Source organism: Haematobia irritans, unplaced genomic scaffold, assembly GCF_050003625.1.
Source record: "Haematobia irritans isolate KBUSLIRL unplaced genomic scaffold, ASM5000362v1 scaffold_45, whole genome shotgun sequence".
In the NCBI taxonomy this organism is placed as follows: domain Eukaryota; kingdom Metazoa; phylum Arthropoda; class Insecta; order Diptera; family Muscidae; genus Haematobia; species Haematobia irritans.
Window position 1 is genome coordinate 15,435 of NW_027445804.1, and position 23,900 is coordinate 39,334.

The 23,900-nt window shown below is 36.0% G+C and overlaps 1 protein-coding gene across 1 annotated transcript in view; it reads right to left on the reverse strand.

Moving 5' to 3' along the window:
• LOC142242565 (uncharacterized) overlaps positions 1 to 23,423 on the reverse strand; it is a 35,221-nt gene extending 11,798 nt beyond the window's left edge. Inside the window, exons 1-3 of the mRNA XM_075314133.1 lie at positions 21,486 to 23,423; positions 18,328 to 21,437; positions 18,010 to 18,144 (exon numbers count right to left, since the gene is read on the reverse strand). Of these exons, the coding sequence (XP_075170248.1) occupies positions 18,010 to 18,144; positions 18,328 to 21,437; positions 21,486 to 23,423 (5,183 nt within the window). The remainder of the gene's footprint in view (positions 1 to 18,009; positions 18,145 to 18,327; positions 21,438 to 21,485) is intronic.
• Between the last annotated feature and the right edge of the window lie 477 nt (positions 23,424 to 23,900).

Below are 23,900 nucleotides of genomic sequence, written 5' to 3' on the forward strand. Positions count from 1 at the left end.
AGTATGCTTTGACATTTCATCATGAATAGACTTACTAACGAGCCACAACGTCGAATTTTCAGTGAATGGGCCCTAGAAAAGTTGGCAGAAAATCCGCTTTTTTATCGACAAATTTTGTTCAGCGATGAGGCTCATTTCTGGTTGAATGGCTACGTAAATAAGCAAAATTGCCGCATTTGGAGTGAAGAGCAACGAGAAGCCGTTCAAGAACTGCCCATGCATCCCGAAAAATGCACTGTTTGGTGTGGTTTGTACGCTGGTGGAATCATTGGACCGTATTTTTTCAAAGATGCTGTTGGACGCAACGTTACGGTGAATGGCGATCGCTATCGTTCGATGCTAACAAACTTTTTGTTGCCAAAAATGGAAGAACTGAACTTGGTTGACATGTGGTTTCAACAAGATGGCGCTACATGCCACACAGCTCGCGATTCTATGGCCATTTTGAGGGAAAACTTCGGAGAACAATTCATCTCAAGAAATGGACCGGTAAGTTGGCCACCAAGATCATGCGATTTGACGCCTTTAGACTATTTTTTGTGGGGCTACGTCAAGTCTAAAGTCTACAGAAATAAGCCAGCAACTATTCCAGCTTTGGAAGACAACATTTCCGAAGAAATTCGGGCTATTCCGGCCGAAATGCTCGAAAAAGTTGCCCAAAATTGGACTTTCCGAATGGACCACCTAAGACGCAGCCGCGGCCAACATTTAAATGAAATTATCTTCAAAAAGTAAATGTCATGGACCAATCTAACGTTTCAAATAAAGAACCGATGAGATTTTGCAAATTTTATGGGTTTTTTTTTTTTTAAAAAGTTATCAAGCTCTTAACAAATCACCCTTTACAACCCAACAAAAAACTTGCACTTACCTGTGCGAGGAATTCACTTACCTGTGCACTTACCTGTGCGATGAATTCACTGATGAATGTATAAGGAAATGTCCCACTTAAATGCACTTTCAGAAGCAATACATTAACATGAGGAAATCAGGCGACCGGACATATCCCCCAACGGACATTTCGCCCAAAATGATTTTTGGGCGTTATGACCTCTAATGGGGCGGTCACATCGCCCAATTTTAGTTTGGGCTTTATGTCCTCCCTCATCGCGGTCATATGTCTCAAAAAATAGGCGGTCAAAACGCCCAATATTTTATGGGGAAAATAATGTCGGAATACAAATCAAAAACTGTCCTAAATGAAGTAGTTTTTATCCCCAATTTTGGTTAACTAAATACGTACGGTATTTAATTCAAAATGCCGTAACTAGAAAGACAGTGCAGATCTCGTGGTCTATAAGAAAATTAAGGAGAAAATGGTGCAAAACGCTCCACAAAGTCCCCAAGAACTTGCCAAATCAGAACATATGAGTGAATACTAAATGTGCGAAAGTGTGCCGGAAAAGATATTTTAGCAAACCACTATTAATGGAAGCCGATTTGGCATACAGTCTCTTTGTGTTCCAACCCAGTAACTGAAATAATGAATGAATGAAATATGGATGATGGAGATGATATTGTTTTATTGATGTCCCTTTTTCGGTCGTTGTTAAATTCATCACATTCAGTTCGTCCTCAAATCCTAGCGACTTTCAGTTTTGCGAAAGTGTGCCGGAAAAGATGTTTTAGCAAACCACTATTAATGGAAGCCGATTTGGCATACAGTCTCTTTGTGTTCCAACCAAGTAACTGAAATAATGAATGAATGAAATATGGATGATGGAGATGCTATTGTTTTATTGATGTCCCTTTTTCGGTCGTTGTTAAATTCATCACATTCAGTTCGTCCTCAAATCCTAGCGACTTTCAGTTTATTATCTTGTTCTAAACATTAAAATTGGAAAGATATGAGATGATCGACGTGCTGCTGATGGGTACTTGAAAAAAAAAATCGCGCTCGCGATTTATTTCAAGTACCCATCAGCAGCACGTCAATCATCTCATCTGCCTCCAAATCGCGCGCGCGAATCCTTTTTTAAATTCATCACATTCAGTTCATCCTCACATTCTTGCAACTTTCGTTTTATTATCTTGTTCTAAACATTAAAATTGGAAAGAGATGAGATGATCGATGTGCTGCTGATGGGTACTTGAAATAAATCGAGCGCCCAATTTTTTTCACGTACCCATCAGCAGCAAATCGATCATCTCATATCGTTCCAATTTTCAGTTTAAAATACATAATTTTCAATTCAGCATTTGTCTGGTTTGTTCAAAAGAAAAAAATTTTCAATTTCCGAATTTTCATGTTTCAATATATAAATTCAAATGTCTTGGAGCTTAAACCGACCTATTTCACGAGCGAAATAGGTCTTCGTAGTGTCACTTTAGCCGCTTTTCCATTTCAATGGTCATTTCAATTGTCAAAATGGTCAAAAATTCTGTTCCAGTCAAAAACAATTAAAACAAACGATGAATCCAAGATATGCTAGTTTTACATCTTCTTCCAGCATATACAATAAAAGCAGGATTCCATATTTGTCAATAAGAGGCATATATATCTATTAAATATTTAAAAAAAATTAATGGATAGATGAAGTAATCATATCTAGCTTTTGAATGATTTAAAAAAATACATTTTGTTATTTTAAACTATTGTTTATATTCAATTATATTTAAACGGTCATAACACCCACATTTTTTTATGGGGCTTATGACCGCGATGAGGGAGGACATAAAGCCCAAACTAAAATTGGGCGATGTGACCGCCCCAATGGAGGTCATAACGCCCAAAAATCATTTTGGGCGAAATGTCCGTTGGGGGATATGTCCGGTCGCCAGGAAATCATTGCAACTTTAGTGCGCTTCAGAATAGTTTCGAATACTGGAACCATTATACACACAAAAAAATAAAATATGAATTCGTACATAAATTTGTGCATTTTTATAAATTTATGGACTTTTTCATAAAAAATGTGTACACTTACATAATATATTGTTTTCATAAATACTTGTTATGAAATTATGAATCATTTAATACTATATAGAGACGGTTTCATAAAATGAATGAAATTTTACTTAATATATCAAAAATACTGGTTTTCTCTTAGCGTGAGAGAGCCACAACATAGAGTTACTCTCATATGTATACAATACAAGCATATAATGCGAGACAACAAAAAACGAAACATAACGTTTTGAAGGTAACACGCGAGTTTGATGTATTTGAGTTTTTCAGTACAGTTTGAGTCGCCGTCGCGATTTGAAGATTTTTTATTGCTGTAAAAAAATGTACGAAAAAACGTTATTAACTGGAGGCGTTGGTGCTCATGTTTATCAATAATATAAAATATTATAAAATTATGTTTTATGCTGGCGGGTTTTAATAAATATGTTCACACATTTTGACCAATTATGCAGGCATTAAGAATCAGGAGAAAAAAAATAAAAGAAAAGTTTTATATAATGCATGACGTTTGTAGTACATATTATGTAAATGTACATATTTTTCAATGACAAAAATATGTATACTTCATTTGTAATATTAAAATTTCCATTCATATTATGTACACATTCATAGTCAATGGAAACCTGTATTTTTGATTTTATGAATTGTTTTCATATAATTTATGAATCCCGTGTTTGGAAAATTTTTGTGAAAACTATTCATAAAATAGAAGTATTATTTTTTTGTGTGTAGCGCTAATGTACCACCAGATAGTGCTAATATATTTTCCTTAAAAATTATTAAATGAACACACATTTATAACAGTCACATTTTTATACCCTGCGCCACACTGTGGGACAGTGTATTATAAGTTAGTGCATATGTTTGTAACACCCAGAAGGAGACGAGATAGACACATGGTGTCTTTGGCAATAATGCTCAGGGTGGGTCCCTGAGTCGATATAACCATGTCCGTCTGTCCGTCTGTCCGTCCGTCCGTCCGTCTGTCTGTGAACTCATTTTTGTGATCAAAGTCTAGATCGCAATTTAAGTCCAATCGCCTTCAAATTTGGCACATGTTCCTAATTTGGGTCAGAATAGAACCCTATGGATTTTGGAAGAAATCGGTTCAGATTTAGATATAGCTCCCATATATATCTTTCGCCCGATATGCACTAATATGAACCAAGCTGCCAGAGTTTTATACCGATTTGCTTGAAATTTTGTACAAACATAACACTTAGTTGTAAGTCAAGTGTGCAAAATTTTATTGAAATCGGTTCAGATTTAGATATAGCTCCCATATATATCTTTCGCCCGATATTGACTTATATGGCCCCAGAAGCCAGATTTTTGGCCGAATTTCGTTGAAATTTTGCACTAGGAGTACAATTAGTAGTATAGTCAAGTGTGCAAAATTTGATTGAAATCGGTTCAGATTTAGATATAGCTCCCATATATATCTTTCGCCCGATATGCACTAATATGGTCCTAAAAGCCAGAGTTTTGGCCCAATTTGGTTGAAATTTTGCACAGAGAGTAAATTTAGCATTGTAGCTATGCGTGCCAAATTTGGTTGAAATCGATTCCGATTTAGATATAGCTCCCATATATAGCTTTCGCCCGATTTACACTCATATGACCACAGAGGCCAATTTTTTGCTCCGATTTAGTTGAAATTTTGCACAGGGAGTAGAATTAGCATTGTAGCTATGCATGCCAAATTTGGTTGATATCGGTTCAGATTTAGATATAGCTCCCATATATGCTTTTCTGATTTCGACAAAAATGGTCAAAATACCAACATTTTCCTTGTAAAATCGCCACTGCTTAGTCGAAAAGTTGTAAAAATGACCCTAATTTTCCTAAACTTCTAATACATATATATCGAGCGATAAATCATAAATAAACTTTTGCGAAGTTTCCTTAAAATTGCTTCAGATTTAAATGTTTCCCATATTTTTTTACTAACATTGTGTTCCACCTTAGTGCATTAGCCGACTTAAATTTTGAGTCTATAGATTTTGTAGAAGTCTATCAAATTCTGTCCAGATCGAGTGATATTTAAATGTACGTATTTGGGACAAACCTTTATATATAGGCCCCAACATATTTGACGGATGCGATATGGTATCGAAAATTTAGATCTACACAGTGGTGCAGGGTATAATACTTACTTGTTTATAATTATACTAGCCTGGTCCGCGTTGCTGGCCGCAAGAGTTATTGTTACCTTGATTTAGATTCAACAATATACAAAACAAAAGAAGACAAAATGAATTAAATCGTCCGCAAGATACGTCTTTATCCCTCAAACACAATACATCATCTGATTTATTTTTATACCCTTCACCACTAATATGGTACAGGGTATAATAAGTTTGTGCATTTGCACGCAAAGAAAAAAAACGTTTGGAAAATGTGTACCGAAAACGTTTTTCTTTTGTTAGAGTTTTTTGAATTGCTTCGAAAATTTTAAACTTTTATCACCAAAAAAATTCGTTTGTTTCAAAATTTTTATTTTTTCAATAAAAAAAGTTATTTTTGAAATAACAACACAGTCCATTTCGTTTATATCAAACACTGTTCTTTTCTGACTTTAGGTCTTTAATAAGACACATTTTACAGTTCAAAATTTAATATAGTACAATGTAATGTTGAACATTTTTTCGGAATCTTCCGAATATATCTGGAATATATGTAAAAAAAAAAAAAACAAAAGAAAAAAAAAACTTTGGCCGAAGCAGGGATCGAACCCACGACCCTTGGCATGAGAGTCGGACGTAGCTACCACTGCTCCACGGTGCCAAACTAAATGTTTGTTTCTGTTAAATAAACTTTGTTTATTCGGTTCGTGGGCGCCGCAAGCTATGCTATATAAATATAACTTATATGGATATTTATCTATTGATGACCATAACAGGTACATAGCTCAGTGGTTAGTGTGTTGGCTTACAATGTGCATGGTCCGCGGTTCGATTCTCCGTCCAGGCGAAAGGTAAAAAAAATTTTAAAAATTTATAAAATCGTATAATTTCTTCTACATTGTTGGTATTACAGGAAAAGGTGTTAAGAACTAAAAATCCTCGTGGATGTGAGAAAGATGTGAGGGACAATGCAATTAGCAAGAAAATAATGTTTTTTTTGAGCTAGTCTTTATGAAATTGTTTTTACATCCTGGAAAAGAATAAACGTTTATCACAAAAAGTATATACTTTTCTTCCAAATACACTTCCTTACAGCGAAAAGCAAATGAGAAACGAACTTTGATTGTCTAAAATTTCGTTTGGGAGGAAAGAATTATTTTTTTGCGTGTGGGTATAATAAGTTTGTGAAGGAAAAGTCTGAGACCCATCGTTTAGTATACCGATCGGCTTAGAATTAAATATTTTGGGGTTTTCGTAAGATATCAGCCAAATCGGTTCAGATTTAGATATAGCCCCCATATATATCTTTCGTCCGATTACGACTAATATGGAAACAAAAGCCAGTGGTTTGACCTGATTTGCTTCAAATTTTGCACTAGGAGTACGTTTAATAGTATCGTTAAGCGTGCCAAATCGGTTCAGATTTTGATATAGTTCCCATATATATCTTTCGTCCGATTTGCACTTATATGACTTCAAAAGCCAGAGTTTTGGCCTGAGTTGCTTAAAATTTTGCATAAGGAGTACGTTTAATAGTATCGTTAAGCGTGCCAAATTTGGAAATCGCTTCACATTTAGATATAGCTCCCATATATAACTTTCGCCCGATTTACACCCACGGAGGCCTAAACTATTCTCCCATTTACGTGTTTTTGCTGAGATAGCAGGATTATTATTCTAAGTATGCATGTCAAATTTGATCAAAATAGGTTCATATTTAGATATAGCTCCCATATATATGTACGCCAGAGTAGGGGAAATATGTTTCAAAAATTGTAAATATTACTCAAATTGTCCTATACCTCGAATACATATGTATCGCCCGATAAATGCTCTTTTGCATCAAAATTGCTCTATCTTTATATTTCCCATATTTTTTTACTAACAGGGTGTTGGCCGATTTAATTTTTAATTCTAGCGATTTTGTAGAAGTACAAAAAATTGTCTCCAAATCGTTTCAGATATAAATATTTGTATATGGGAATATAAACCTTGATAATAACTCCCAACAAATTTCAAGGAGTTGAGATGGTAACACAAATTTTGGTCTATAATGGTGAAGGGTATAATATAGTCGGCCCCGCCCGACTTTAGACTTTACTTACTTGTTACTAATGTGTCTGCACAAAATCGTTCGTTCTTCCTTACAGAAGTGCAACTTAGTACACGAAGGAGGAAGCACTCGCTTACCCTAGTGCAACGAAGTTGCGATAATTTCAGCACTTCCATATTTTTAAAACAAAAAATTTTGTCGGGCGTTCAATAAAAAAATATTAAGTGCGTCGCCCGCATTAAACAAAGAAATTATTTGCACCTTTAGAAGAAGTAGCGCTGAATTCTGCACTTACAACTTTGCAAAATTTTCTACTCCCTGTGCAAAGTTTTACGTAAATCGTAGTAAAACTCTGGCTTCGGGGGGCATATAAGTACATATCGGGTGAATTATGTATATGGGAACTGTATCTAAATCTGAATCGATTTCTTCCAAAATCAATAGGGTTCTATACTGATACAAAACACATACTTATGTCAAATTTGAAGTCGATTGCGACCTAGACTTTGATCACAAAAATGTGTTCACAGACAGACAGACGGACGGACGGGCAGACTGACATATCTAAATCAACTCAGGGCCTGGCCCTGAGAAATATTTGCTAAATGCACCCTATGTCTACCTCGTCTCCTTCTGGGTATGGCAAACAAATGCACTAACTTATAATACCCTGTTCCACAATGTGGTGAAGGGTATACAAATGATCCCTCCATGTCAGTGGCGGCTGACAATACATTTTTTGCTTCCGGCGGCGGCGGCTTGACGTCTAAGCCGATATAAAATTGTCTATTTGGCGGCGGACAAATATCCATTATAAAATCAATTTGAACTTATTCGAATGGTAATGAGATTAGTTATACATCAAATCTTACAATCACATTTAGTTTAAATTTTCTTAGCTAAAATTTTCCAAAAATCTGACAATTATTAACTTTCTGATTTAAATCGATGTTTTTAATTAATTGGGTCGACATATTCAGCAACGACCGTGCGATTCGGCGGTTTCATTCTCTGTTCGCATGTCACAAGAAAAGTTGCTAAATGCGATTAAAGTCGCACAATGGTAACACTATCCACCTGCAGTCGATGGGGATAACTTTTTTTGATTCCAATGGGAAAGTCTTCGCCTTCTTCGGACCACTTATGTTACATCTTTCCATATGTGACCAGAACTGGTAATATCTGTTGCTACACCGAAAAAAGTGAACTGTTTTATAGGAAGAATGAACTACCTAGCACGAAAATTGAACTAAATGTTACTCCACATTTTGAGATTTCCACAAAGCGTTGTTAAAACCAGGAAATTTTAATGCCCTGTTGTACTTTTTAACTGCAGTTCAAGAAATTACATAATCTCATAGAAGAAAAAAATAACTAAAAGTAAAGAAGAAAATCATTGGCGCCAAATCATGACCATTTTAACCATACATTAGTTCATTCTTACTATTTTTGGGAATCGTACGAAAATCTTCTTTTGCTTTAGTTCATATTGAACTTATGTGTACGGTCATTGAACTTTATACTCACGTTTAGGTAATAAAATTTTTGAGACATACTTAAAAGAAGTAAGATTTCATTAAGCTGTGAAAAATTTCGATAAAATAATAAAATTTAACTAAAGGGTGATTCTTTTGAGGTTAGGATTTTCATGCATTAGTATTTGACAGATCACGTGGGATTTCAGACATGGTGTCAAAGAGAAAGATGCTCAGTATGCTTTGACATTTCATCATGAATAGACGAACGATATGCCACAACGTCGAATTTTCAGTGAATGGGCCCTAGAAAAGTTGGCAGAAAATCCGCTTTTTTATCGACAAATTTTGTTCAGCGATGAGGCTCATTTCTGGTTGAATGGCTACGTAAATAAGCAAAATTGCCGCATTTGGAGTGAAGAGCAACCAGAAGCCGTTCAAGAACTGCCCATGCATCCCGAAAAATGCACTGTTTGGTGTGGTTTGTACGCTGGTGGAATCATTGGACCGTATTTTTTCAAAGATGCTGTTGGACGCAACGTTACGGTGAATGGCGATCGCTATCGTTCGATGCTAACAAACTTTTTGTTGCCAAAAATGGAAGAACTGAACTTGGTTGACATGTGGTTTCAACAAGATGGCGCTACATGCCACACAGCTCGCGATTCTATGGCCATTTTGAGGGAAAACTTCGGAGAACAATTCATCTCAAGAAATGGACCGGTAAGTTGGCCACCAAGATCATGCGATTTGACACCTTTAGACTATTTTTTGTGGGGCTACGTCAAGTCTAAAGTCTACAGAAATAAGCCAGCAACTATTCCAGCTTTGGAAGACAACATTTCCGAAGAAATTCGGGCTATTCCGGCCGAAATGCTCGAAAAAGTTGCCCAAAATTGGACTTTCCGAATGGACCACCTAAGACGCAGCCGCGGTCAACATTTAAATGAAATTATCTTCAAAAAGTAAATGTCATGGACCAATCTAACGTTTCAAATAAAGAACCGATGAGATTTTGCAAATTTTATGCGTTTTTTTTTTTTTTAAAGTTATCAAGCTCTTAACAAATCACCCTTTACAAGCAAATACATTTTTTTCCATAAAAATAAGTTAAATTTAGCGTTAGTTTAACTACGGAATTTTTTTCTATGTATATCTAATTCTATTTGTATCTTCAGATTTAGGTTTCATTTGGTGATTTAATCAGATCCAATTTCATGTAGAATATATGTAAACAAATATAACCATTTTTCGGATCTGGTCAGATGTTAGATCTTCAAATTTTTACACGGGAAGTTATTCTTGACATACTGTATAACAGGTTGGCTGATAAGTCCCCGTTCTAACAAAGAAAAACACATCTTTTGTCAAAATTCGTTTTTATTATTCAACATAGTTCCCTTCAAGATACAACGATTATAACGACTTTCCAATTTTTTGATACCATTTTGGTAGTACTCCTTCGGTTTTGCCTCAAAATAGGCCTCAGTTTCAGCGACCACCTCTTCATTGCAGCCAATTTTTTTCCCTGCGAGCATCCTTTTGAGGTCTGAGAACAAGAAAAAGTCGCTGGGGGCCAGATCTGGAGAATACGGTGGGTGGGGAAGCAATTCGAAGTCCAATTCATGAATTTTTGCCATCGTTCTCAATGACTTGTGGCACGGTGCGTTGTCTTGGTGGAACAACACTTTTTTCTTCTTCATATGGGGTCGTATGCCACGATTTCGACCTTCAAATGCTCCAATAACGCCATATAATAATCACTGTTGATGGTTTTTCCCTTCTCAAGATAATCGATAAAAATTATTCCATGCCCATTCCAAAAACTGAGGCCAGCGGACCTTTGAGTCTTTCCACGCTTCGGAGACGGTTCACTGGTCGCTGTCCACTCAGCCGACTGTAGATTGGACTCAGGAGTGTAGTGATGGAGCCATGTTTCATCCATTGTCACATATCGACGGAAAAACTCGGGTGTATTACGAGTTAACAGCTGCAAACTCAGCTCAGAATCATCAACACGTTGTTGTTTTTGGTCAAATGTGAGCTCGCGCGGTACCCATTTTGCACAGAGCTTCCGCATATCCAAATATTGATGAATGATATGACCAACACGTTCCTTTGATATCTTTAAGGCATCTGATCTGATCTCGATCAACTTCATTTTACGGTCATTCAAAATCATTTTGTGGAGTTTTTTTGATGTTTTCGTCGGTAACCACCTCTTTCGGGCGTCCAATGCGTACACCGTCCTCCGTGCTCATTTCACCCCGCTTGAATTTTGCATACCAATCAATTATTGTTGATTTCCCTGGGGCAGAGTCCGGAAACTCATTATCAAGCCAAGTTTTTGCTTCCACAGTATTTTTTCCCTTCAGAAAACAGTATTGTATCAAAACACGAAATTCCTTTTTTTCCATTTTTTCACAACAACAAAAGTTGCTTCACAAAAGACGCTCTATCTCACAAACTAATTGACTTACAGACGTCAAATTTTGACACGAATCATTTGAAAGTTGGTACTATATAGAAATAATATGCATTTAATACTAGCGACGCCATCTATGTGTCAGACCGGGGACTTATCAGCCAATCTGTTATGACCCAAATATCCTACTTTACTTTGTCCTGCCTGACCCGACCTAACTGAATTTGTAACATACATTATCATACTGGTGTTTACAACATTTTTAAACACACAAAATAAAAAAATTGGTTTGCTAAATCATTTTTCCATATTTCCATATTTGTAGGCAAAATAACATAAAACCATAGCCAAATTTGAGATAAATGGAAATTAATGAAAAACTAACTTTGTAACTAACGAAAAGAAGTTTTCCCATGGACAAATCTATTCTATTTTTCCTTGATATCTCTAACTGGTTTTCTGTTTGTACGTGGAAAGGACGAGGACTTTTGTTTTTACACAGTTTAACAATCCAGTTAACAATTTAATTGCCTTTACCCATTTTCTGGGGCTTATCAACAAAACATAACTTGGCCATATTTACATTCCCAACATTCGTTTATTCAAGGATATTCCGAGTAGATATGCCATACATATCCTTAATTCACATGTGTGTAATGTGTCTCGTGATTTCATTTAAAAATCCCCAAAAGAGACCCTTTCATAAATAAAAAGAGTGAATAAAGAGTGGGGTGGGGGTAAAGGGGAGCCCAGGGGAACTCTCTGTGAAAATATCCATAAAATAAAACACAAAAGTCAACATGAGCTCATAATTCAGTTTTAATTGAAGCTGAAGCATTGGCCAGGATCTGCAGTCATTTGTAACCTCCTCTCTTTCTCTCTCTCTGTCGTCATCCAAATTCACATTATCCTTCTATACATTCCAAGAGCTAAAGTTTTTAACTAGAACCTTGAAGTTCAGCTACATTTCAAGCATGGCTGGAGGAAGTCGCATGCAAATGTAGCCTGAATTGATAATTTTCTGCAAGTTGACTGATAACATTTAATTTAATGCCCGAGGTCGGAAATATTCCATTTATTATTGGATTATAAATGCGGTAAAACCAAATTTCGTTTTATTTCCTTTTTTTGGGCTCTTGTGTCAGGCGATTGTAGAGTAGTTTCGGAACTACTCTGTGAGCTATGAGTATGTCTGGTTGTGGTTCGATGGCCACATCGATAACAAGTCTATTTGCACTGAGCTCACTTATTGGTGTTGGGTATTGGGTGCTTAAAAACAGAATCTCAAATCCTGTAGAACAATGGATATGAATTGAATATGAATTTTGTGTGAAATTTATTTTAAAATTCATGCTAATAACAGGTTGGCTGATAAGTCCCCGGTCTGACACATAGATGACGTCGCTAGTATTAAATGCATATTATTTTTATATAGTACCAACATTCAAATGATTCGTGTCAAAATTTGACGTGTGCAAGTCAATTAGTTTGTGAGATAGAGCGTCTTTTGTGAATGAACTTTTGTTATTGTGAAAAAAATGGAAAAAAAGGAATTTCGTGTTTTGATAAAATAATGTTTTCTGGAGGGGAAAAACAGGGTGGAAGCAAAAACTTGGCTTGATAATGAAATCAACAACAATTGATTGGTATGCAAAATCCAAGCGTGGTGAAATTAGCACGGAGGACGGTGAACGCAGTGGACGCCCGAAAGAGGTGGTTACCGACGAAAACATCAAAAAACTCCACAAAATGATTTTGAATGACCGTAAAATGAAGTTGATCGAGATCAGATCAGAGCAGAGGCCTTAAAGATATCAAAGGAACGTGTTGGTCATATCATTCATCAATATTTGGATATGCGGAAGCTCTGTGCAAAATGGGTACCGCGCGAGCTCACATTTGACCAAAAACAACAACGTGTTGATGATTCTGAACGGTGTTTGCAGCTGTTAACTCGTAATACACCCGAGTTTTTCCGTCGATATGTGACAATGGATGAAACATGGCTCCATCACTACACTCCTGAGTCCAATCTACAGTCGGCTGAGTGGACAGCGACCGGTGAACCGTCTCCGAAGCGTGGAAAGACTCAAAAGTCCGCTGGCAAAGTAATGGCATCTGTTTTTTTGGGATGCGCATTGAATAATTTTTATCGATTATCTTGAGAAGGGAAAAACCATCAACAGTGACTATTATATGGCGTTATTGGTGCGTTTGAAGGTCGAAATCGCGGCAAAACGACCCCATTTGAAGAAGAAAAAAGTGTTGTTCCACCAAGACAACGCACCGTGCCACAAATCATTGAGAACGATAGCAAAAATTCATGAATTGGGCTTCGAATTGCTTCCCCACACACCGCATTCACCAGATCTGGCCCCCAGCGACTTTTTCTTGTTCTCAGACCTCAAAAGGATGCTTGCAGGGAAAAAATTTGGCTGCAATGAAGATGTGATCGCCCAAACTGAGGCCTATTTTGAGGCAAAACCGAAGGAGTACTACCAAAATGGTATCAAAAAATTGGAAGGTCGTTATAATCGTTGTATCGCTCTTGAAGGGAACTATGTTGAATAATAAAAACGAATTTTGACAAAAAAATGTGTTTTTCTTTGTTAGACCGGGGACTTATCAGCCAACCTGTTATGTACGGCAATTTCTTATCTGTATTTCCTCAGTTTATCTTTAGTTTGGGGATTTTAGTATCAAGCAAGTTTTAAGTCCAATACCAGTAAAGAACACGGATGTGATCGGAATACGGATGTGGCACTGTTTCTCAACAACTTACTAACATAAATTTCTTTGTGATAATGAAGAAAATTTTGTTACTTATTGTTTTCTTCATTCTGTTCCATTTAATTTCCCAGCAAAAAAAAAGCATCGCCAAAAAAGTAGTGAAAATGTTCTTTTTGGAACCGGAAATGGTGTAAAAGTGGCGCAGAAACGATGAATTTAACATGGACTTGTCATAGAACGGATGTCCACCATTTAAACAGCTGTTGCACTGAATTTGCACAATTTCTTAAGGTGTGATCTGGATTCAGTGTTTTGGATGTGAATTAAACATTTTTTGAGCTTATGTGTATAGAGAGATGAAGTTTGTAGAGATGGTATTCACTCTTACCAACCTCTGGAGTGATAGTGGACTGTATAGGGAATAGGCCTCTTCAATTTACTTCCCACCAGCAGGGACTATAACAAAAGGGAGAGGAGATCAACCATGGAATGTTTTGCCAAACATAATATCTTAGGGAAGAGTTATTATGGGCAAGTGAACCAAAAAGACAAAGAAGGAATATTAGGGTTCGATTCGTACAGGTTTATTGAGTGTGTTCGATGCTCACCGTTGAAGTATAAAAAGCAAGTGGCCAAATTCTAATTCAATGACTTGCCGCGAAATATCTTACTACTAAATTCAAAATTCACAATAGTATCTTAATGTTATTTCAATTATTCAAATGGTATCGTAAAACATTTCCACATATGAGTAATGGCTTATAAGTCTAAACTCATAAGTTTGGACAAACATTTTTGTGATATTTTGCTAAAAAAATAATTTATTTAATTTTTATTGATTGTTTATGCATTCCAACGTTTGTTTGAAACGTTTGACTTCAAACATTTACAAAAGTTCACAATTTTTCTAGAATGGATATTGAATTTTTTTTTTACCAAAATTTTAATAATTTGTTCCATTTTATTAATTCTTACTATTATTTTAACCTTATTAAAATAAAATAATTTTAATTTTTGAAATTGAATCAAAAGAACTTCCTATGTAGTTAAAATAAAGAACATCTTTAGGAGGGCATTTTTGGAAGTGCTTTTAAAGTTGTGCCTTTGGAAGAACTTCCAAATTTTTTTGCTGGGTAACGCCAAATTTAACTCAGGTTTATTGCAAAAAAAATTATTTGCTAATATTTAAATTTTATTATTTTTATACCCACTACCATAAAATGGTGATAATAATGGGTATATTAAGTTTGTCATTCTGTTTGTAACACATCGAAATATCGATTTCCGACTATATAAAGTATATATATTCTTGATCAGAGAGAAATTCTAAGACGATATAACGATGTCCGTCTGTCTGTCTGTCTGTTGTAATCACGCTACAGTCTTCAATAATGAAGCAATCGTGCTGAAATTTTGCACAAACTCGTCTTTTGTCTGCAGACAGGTCAAGTTCGAAGATGGGCTATATCGGTCCAGGTTTTGATATAGTCCCCATATAACCCGACCTCCCGATTTGGGGTCTTGGGCTTATAGAAATCGTAGTTTTTATCCAATTTACCTGAAATTGGAAATCTAGAGGTATTGTAGGACCACAAATACGTGTGCCAAAAATTATTAGTATCGGTTCATATTTTGGTATAGCCCCCATATAGACCGATCTCCCGATTTTACTTCTTGAGCTTATAGAAACCGCAGTTTTTATTCAATTTACCTGAAATTGGAAATCTAGAGGTATTGTAGGACCACAAATACATGTGCCAAAAATTGTGAGTATCGGTCCATGTTTTGGTATGGTCCCCATATAAAACGACCTCCCGATTTGGGGTATTGGGCTTATAGAAACCGTAGTTTTTATCCAATTTGTCTGAAATTGGAAATCTAGAGGTATTTTAGGACCATAAAGAGGTGTGCTGAAAATAATGAGTATCGGTCCATATTTTGGTATAGCCCCCATATAGACCGCTTTCCCGATTTTACTTCTTGGGCTTCTAGAATCCGAAGTTTTTATCCTATTTGCCTGAAATTGGAAATCTAGAGGTATTTTCGGGTCATAAAGAGGTGTGCCGAAAACGATGAGTATCGGTCCATATTTTAGTATAGCCCCCATAAGAACGATCTCCCGATTTAACTCCTTGGGTTTCTAGAAACCAGAGTTTTTATCTGATTTGCCTGAAATTGTAAATATTCTGGTATTTTAGGCTCACAAAAACGTGTATCGGATTAAGTTTTTATCGGTCCATTTGGTAATGCCTCCATATAGACCGCCTTTACTTCATGAGGGTGTAGAAGGCGCACTGATCATGAAAATTGCTTGAAACTCAATGTAAAATTTCCAGATTTTACTTCTACAGATTTAAGATTTCAAATCAAGACGTTATTTTATAATTTTCTTGCACACTTACAAGAGATGTTAATGAATCCTCTAAAACTCAAACAAAAATGGTTCTTATAAATTCAGAATCTGATATAGTCTTCATAGGTGAAATCTTTAAATTTATCTTCGGTTCCATTTTATTAATTCTTACTATTATTTTAACCTTATTAAAATAAAATAATTTTAATTTTTGAAATTGAATCAAAAGAACTTCCTATGTAGTTAAAATAAAGAACATCTTTAGGAGGGCATTTTTGGAAGTGCTTTTAAAGTTGTGCCTTTGGAAGAACTTCCAAATTTTTTTGCTGGGTAACGCCAAATTTAACTCAGGTTTATTGCAAAAAAAATTATTTGCTAATATTTAAATTTTATTATTTTTATACCCACCACCATAAAATGGTGATAATAATGGGTATAATAAGTTTGTCATTCTGTTTGTAACACATCGAAATATCGATTTCCGACTATATAAAGTATATATATTCTTGATCAGAGAGAAATTCTAAGACGATATAACGATGTCCGTCTGTCTGTCTGTCTGTTGTAATCACGCTACAGTCTTCAATAATGAAGCAATCGTGCTGAAATTTTGCACAAACTCGTCTTTTGTCTGCAGACAGGTCAAGTTCGAAGATGGGCTATATCGGTCCAGGTTTTGATATAGTCCCCATATAACCCGACCTCCCGATTTGGGGTCTTGGGCTTATAGAAATCGTAGTTTTTATCCAATTTACCTGAAATTGGAAATCTAGAGGTATTGTAGGACCACAAATACGTGTGCCAAAAATTATTAGTATCGGTTCATATTTTGGTATAGCCCCCATATAGACCGATCTCCCGATTTTACTTCTTGAGCTTATAGAAACCGCAGTTTTTATTCAATTTACCTGAAATTGGAAATCTAGAGGTATTGTAGGACCACAAATACATGTGCCAAAAATTGTGAGTATCGGTCCATGTTTTGGTATGGTCCCCATATAAAACGACCTCCCGATTTGGGGTATTGGGCTTATAGAAACCGTAGTTTTTATCCAATTTGTCTGAAATTGGAAATCTAGAGGTATTTTAGGACCATAAAGAGGTGTGCTGAAAATAATGAGTATCGGTCCATATTTTGGTATAGCCCCCATATAGACCGCTTTCCCGATTTTACTTCTTGGGCTTCTAGAATCCGAAGTTTTTATCCTATTTGCCTGAAATTGGAAATCTAGAGGTATTTTCGGGTCATAAAGAGGTGTGCCGAAAACGATGAGTATCGGTCCATATTTTAGTATAGCCCCCTGTTTAAGGACTGCCTGTTTTGACAGCCCTGGAATTTGTCCAATATGTAATGGGACAAATTCCTTACCCAATGGTTCGGTTTGGGTATGCAAATTGTATTGAAATATAAAATAAAACGTTACCTTGTATTTGGGCCAACTTACAAGCTTCCACAGTTTCAGGCAACAAACAAATGGTAGTAGTAGAGCCAGCTTCCACCTTTATCAAAAATTTAATTTTATTATGGAACACTTTGGTAAGATGCTTCACTTTATGTTTCGAATATTTAAGTTTGTATATTTTCCTTTACTTTAGGAAACTCAATGTTTGACCCACAGGTATGGTACTTTCTATTTAGTTTATTTCTCTACGCAAGAGTTTTTTTTTTTTATAACACAATTGACTCAAACACCTTTTCCCATTAATTAAATGTCTCTATGAAAGAGTTATTCGAACACACTTTCTCATTACTTAGAATGTCTCTATAAAAATCACTATTGGCCCACTGTAGTAAAAACACGATGTTTCACTTTCAACACTTTCTAGAATATTAATATTTTATTTGCCAAACTTCAAACTTCTAATGATATAAAAGATGGGACAGTTATAATATATGTACATACGTATGTATATATCGGTTATTGTTTACATTATTTACCTGTTGATCATTGCCCTAAAGTGTTGCAACAACAATAACGAAAATATTGTGGGTAAAGAATTGAGAATGACATTTACGATATTAGTAGTAGGGATGTCAGTATGAGATACAAAAAATAGAGATTCAATATCAAGACTTGAATTCAAAGTAATTTCAAACAATTTCAAATTGAATTAAAATAAAATAAATATTAGTAAATTGAATTCATGTATACTATTTGAAACAAACAAACATAATCAAAAACAATAAATCATGGTGATTTAACATGCCGGGCCCCATTGAAACCCTTGGTTTCAATCAATTGGTAATTTCGCCAACTTTGCCACTGGACGTCTGAGTAGATTAGTTGGAGTTCGCACATCTGCAACTCTAGCATAACCATCATCACCTGAGACAATGTTTGTTACACGTCCAATTGTCCATTTCAACGGTGGGACATTATCTTCATGGATGATGACCATATCATTAACCTTAAGATCTTGCTGCGGGGTTTGCCATTTATAACGATGTTGAAGTTGAGCCAAATATTCTTTATGCCATCTGCGCCAGAAGTGCGACTTCACTGCAGAAATTTTTTGCCATGATTGCAAATGAGAGACATCTGGGTCAAAATTTTTCCTCTCTGGTAAACTGAGTAAAGGGCAACCAATTAAAAAATGTCCCGGTGTAAGGGCTTGAAGATCATTCGGGTCAGTTGAAGCTGGAGAAATTGGGCGAGAATTCATAACGGCCTCTATTTCCACTAAGGCTGTGGATAATTCTTCAAATGTGAGTCGTGCATTTGGAAGAGTGCGAAACAAGTGACCCTTAGCCGATTTGACCGCCGCCTCCCATAACCCGCCAAAATGTGGTGCTCTTGGAGGGATAAATATAAATTGAATATGTTTCGAGACAGAAAATGATTCAATTTTGGATTTTGTTTCTTCTAAGTGGAATTGTTTGTGGAATTCCTTTAATTTTGACTCAGCGCCAATAAAGTTTGTAGCATTATCGCAATATATTTTGGATGGGAGACCTCTTCGACCAATAAACCGCTTGAGAGCTGCTATGAAAGCATCACTTGAAAGGTCGGAAACGGCTTCGAGGTGGACTGCTTTTGTCGCAAAACAGACAAAAACAGCTATATACGATTTGTACGGCGTTTTTCCTCTAATTCTGAGATACGTTGCAATCGGACCAGCAAAGTCAACACCAACAACCTGGAATGGGCGAGAGCCAGATACACGATCCTTTGGCAAATTTCCCATCACCTGAGTCAAAAGCTTTGGCTTATATCGAGTGCAATGTATGCAGTTATAAACCACTTGTCTTGCTAACGAGCGACAATTGATGATCCAAAATTGTTGTTGTATTAATGACACCAGAGCTCTAGGGCCAGCATGGTAATTTGATTGGTGAAAATGATTTACCATGACTTTAACGAATGGGTCAGATTTAGGCAGGAGGAATGGAAACTTCATATCTTCAGGTAAGTCGGAATTTAGAAGTCGACCTCCAACACGAACTAATTCGACTCCATCAACTTCTTGTATGAAGAGAGCCAAAGACGATAAATGGTTGTGTAAAGTCCCAGAATTGTTTATTTGCTTAATTTCATTCGAAAAATAGTGACGTTGAATCGCCCAAATAATACGGTGAAGTGAATGATTCAGTTCATCAGGAGATATAGTGAGGCAGTTTCTAAGTTTTTTCGACTGAAATCGGAAAATATATGAGAAAATTCTGAGGCATTTCAAATAGTTGCTAAATTTGTGAACCGCTTGAACTATATATGGCACATCTTCTTCTTGCGCGAGTAAAATTGTTTTCCTTTTTTCTATCGTCATTTCTTCTTCGCTGACATTCGGACCATCAAACGGTGGCCATTCAGATTCGGAAGATCGTAGAAACGATGGGCCATAAAACCAATTAGAATTCTCGAGTTCGGTAACTGAGCAACCTCGTGACACTAAGTCAGCAGGATTCTGGTCCGTAGGTATATATCGCCAATATATATCATTTGATAAATTTTGGATTTCAGAAACTCTATTACCGACGAAAGTTGATAAAGTTGATGAATGAGTTCTGATCCAATGTAATGCAATTTGCGAGTCAGACCAAAAATGTATTTTTGAAATCGAATAATTGAAATGATTTTTCAGTTGATTCCAAAAAATTGCAAGTAAATGTGATGCACATAATTCTAACCGGGGCAAAGATCTTGGTTTTAGTGGGGCAACTCTAGATTTTGAAGCTACCAGATTTGTAACAACATTGCCGAATGAATCGATGCAACGGAAATAGAGACAACAACCATAAGCTTTAATAGAAGCATCTCCAAATCCATGTACTTGTAGATCAATCAAATTGGTTAAACGAATGAATCGAGAAATTTTTAATTGGGGCAGATTATGGTAATCAGCCAGAATATTAGTCCAAGCTGTATCAATTTCTTGAGGCACAGATTCATCCCAATCGCATTTTAAAATCCAAAGTGTTTGTAGCAAAATTTTTGATTTAATGATTAGAGGGCTGATTAACCCCATTGGGTCAAAAAGCGTAGACGTAAGAGACAGAATTGTTCTTTTCGTATTATGTGAATACGATTTCAATGAGCGAAATTCAAAGTGGAAAGTATCATCAGAGGTGTACCACGATATTCCTAATGTGCTAGTAGAGTCATCGTCAATTCGAACCTTTTTTATACCAGCATCAGTTAAGCTTAGATTGAGACAGTTACTATGCCATTTTGAGAGAGAGAAATTTGAATGAGTCAATATTTCTGTTACCTCCTTCTTGATGAGTTGCAATGTATGCAAATCATCAGCGCCAGTAATCATATCATCAACATAGAAATCTTTTGTGACAACAGCCTTGCCACATTCGTGAGAATTGGGAAATTGTTCTGCGGCATAATGAAGACTTCGTATTGCTAAATATGGGGCAGATGCAGTTCCATATGTGACAGTATTCAGGGTATATGTTTTAATCGGACTGGTAGAATGATCACGCCATAAAATCAGTTGCAAATGTCTATCATCAGGATGGACCAATACCTGCCGATACATTTTTTCAATATCGGCTGTAAGGCCATACCTATGACATCTGAAGCGCAGCAAAGTTATTAGTAACTGATTTTGAATTGTGGGACCAACCATCATGATATCGTTAAGAGACAATTGAGATGAGGATTTGCATGATGCGTCAAAAACCACACGAAGTTTGGTCGAGACACTTTGAGGTCGTAAAACACAATGATGGGGAATGTAATAGTTTGGAGAAGAAATCGATTTTTCTTCTATTGGAGACATATGTCCTAGCTCTTCATATTCTTTCATAAACTTTGAGTACTGTTCCTTCAATTCAGAATTTTTATTTAATTTTCGTTCAATAGAAAGAAAACGACGAAGAGCTATGTCTCTTGAATCACCAAGAACCATTGGGTCTTCCTTAAGAGGCAATCTCACAATGATTCTTCTATCATTTTGGACCGATACATTTTTAATGAAATGATTTTCGCATTCCTGTTGTTCCAATGAAAATGGTTGGCGTTTGCCTTCAACAGATTCTAATTTCCATAACATTTCAACATTATTATTGATTTTTGAAAATATATCTTCTGAGACAACATAACTTGTTTTTGAAGGTCGATTCAAATGATTACTTGTATATTTTCCGGAAACAATCCACCCTAAAAGTGTCTTCTGTAAAGTCGGTAGATTTTCCCCAAGACGAATTTGTCCCACAGAAAGAAGTGAGAAAAATGACTCGGCACCAAGTAACATATCGATACCACGCCTACAATGGAATTCAGGGTCAGCTAATTCAATGTTGTTGGGTAGATTGAAATCCGTTATCGATAAATTCTCATCAGGATGATAGCCAGTTATCTTTGGGGAAATTAAGAAATCGAGGGACAATTCGAAATTATTTAATCGAGATCGGACAGTACTTTGTGTTTTGTATGAAACTTTTACACCAGAAGCACCAATTCCCAAAATATCTATAGGATTTTTCGATTTCCGTAAATTGAGTGAATTTGAGAAAGATTCCGTTATGAAATTTACTTGAGAGCAAGAATCAAGAAGTGCTCTCCCCATTCTAAAATTCCCTTCAGAATCTCGAATTAAAACCAAAGCAGTCGCTAAAATAACATTACTTATTTGTGAGTCAGAATTTCGTCGAAATGTACCGTGAGTTGAGGCAGATGACGTAGTCGGAGTTTCTTCTTGCTCCTCTTGCTTATGTAAAAGCGAGTGATGTTTTTGTTTACAAAATCTGCATGAATATCGCGATGGACACTGCATATACATGTGTCCCTTTGACAGACAGTTGAGACAAAGTTTTTGTTGCGTTGCTTGCTCCATTCGTTGATTTGGAGTCAAAACAATGAATCGTTGACAAGTTGTTATAAAATGACCAGATTTTGAGCAATGATTGCAAATTATTTCTTGAGCCATATTTTTCGCCAGCAATGAGTGCTGCTTTGAAGGTTGATTATTATGCGAATAATTCGATGAGGTAGATGGGTTTTGTTGTTTAGATGTTCTTCGGCACTGTGCATCGAGTTGTTGACAACGTCTGTCCAACATAGAGCAGCAATCAGTCCACGAAGGTAATTTTGAGTAATCAATAAACTCATCCCATTTCTGTTTTGTTTCAGGGTCAACTTTGCTCATCGCCAAATGAATTATGAATGCGTCACAAATTTGTTCATATGAGCCAAGTGATTTTAAAGAACTATAAAGGGCTGATATAGTGTCTACAATATTTCTTAATTGCTTTGGGACAGGTTTACTTGATTTAGAAATTTCAAACATTGATGTCACATTTTCCAAAAAGATCAGTGTGTCATTATCGTACCTCTCTTTGAGTCTATCGAGGGCACTTTGATAATTTTCATCTGTGACTTGAAACGCTTTAATTGTTGATAAGGCCTCACCACTGAGGCACGAAAGTAAGTGGTTGAATTTTTCCGTCACTGGAATATTCGGGTCCTTATGCACCAAATTGTTAAAAGTATTTATAAAATTTTTGTATTCTAAATACTTTCCATCAAACTTAGGAAGTTTCAAGCTAGGAAGACGACTTGATGAGTGTTGAGGGACAGAAAAAGATTGTTCAGTAACACTATGCCGTCTGCCACTACCAATCAGATCTAAAATTTTGGTCTTAATAGTGATGTAAAGTTCGTCTATATCAGCCCTACCATCGTCTAGAGGAGACAGCCTTTCAATTTGGTTCTGATAATACGAAGCCTGCTTGTAGTATGACTCAATAATGCCCAATCGACATTCCAACTCAGTCTGAGACAATGCATTTTTTCCTTCGACAACATTTTTGATTCGGGTCATACTACCTTTCGATGAGGCACGACGCTGTTTTAATTCTTCAAGCGATGGGCTTGGCTGTGTTATTTCTTCACCGTTTGGCATTGTATATTTTTTGGTTCGAAATTATGTATACAAAAGCTCCGAAAATATACTTCCCAATAAATTTAAATTTCGAGACAGAATCAATATAATATGATTTATAATTTGAATGTTGTTCTAAAAAATTCACCGAGGCAATTTATTTCCTATGTGAGGATTGCAATGTATGCGATGTGATTGCCCTTTGAAATTCCAACAACAATCCAATATGTGAAAAATCAAAATTAAAAAAATGGTGGAAATTCGATGTGGGCCAATAACATAAATGATTTTATTCGCGGCACAAAATATTACAGAATGCAATTTAAAAATGGCGTAAAATTTCCAGGGGCAAAAACAAATGTATTCCAATAACGTTGTCAGTGATTATGTAACCGCACGAATTATACAAATGGGTTTTCGTGGTACTGAGACACTCGCTACTGAATTTTATTAAATTCAGAATATTAAAAAATGTTACAATGCCACTGAATATTTGTC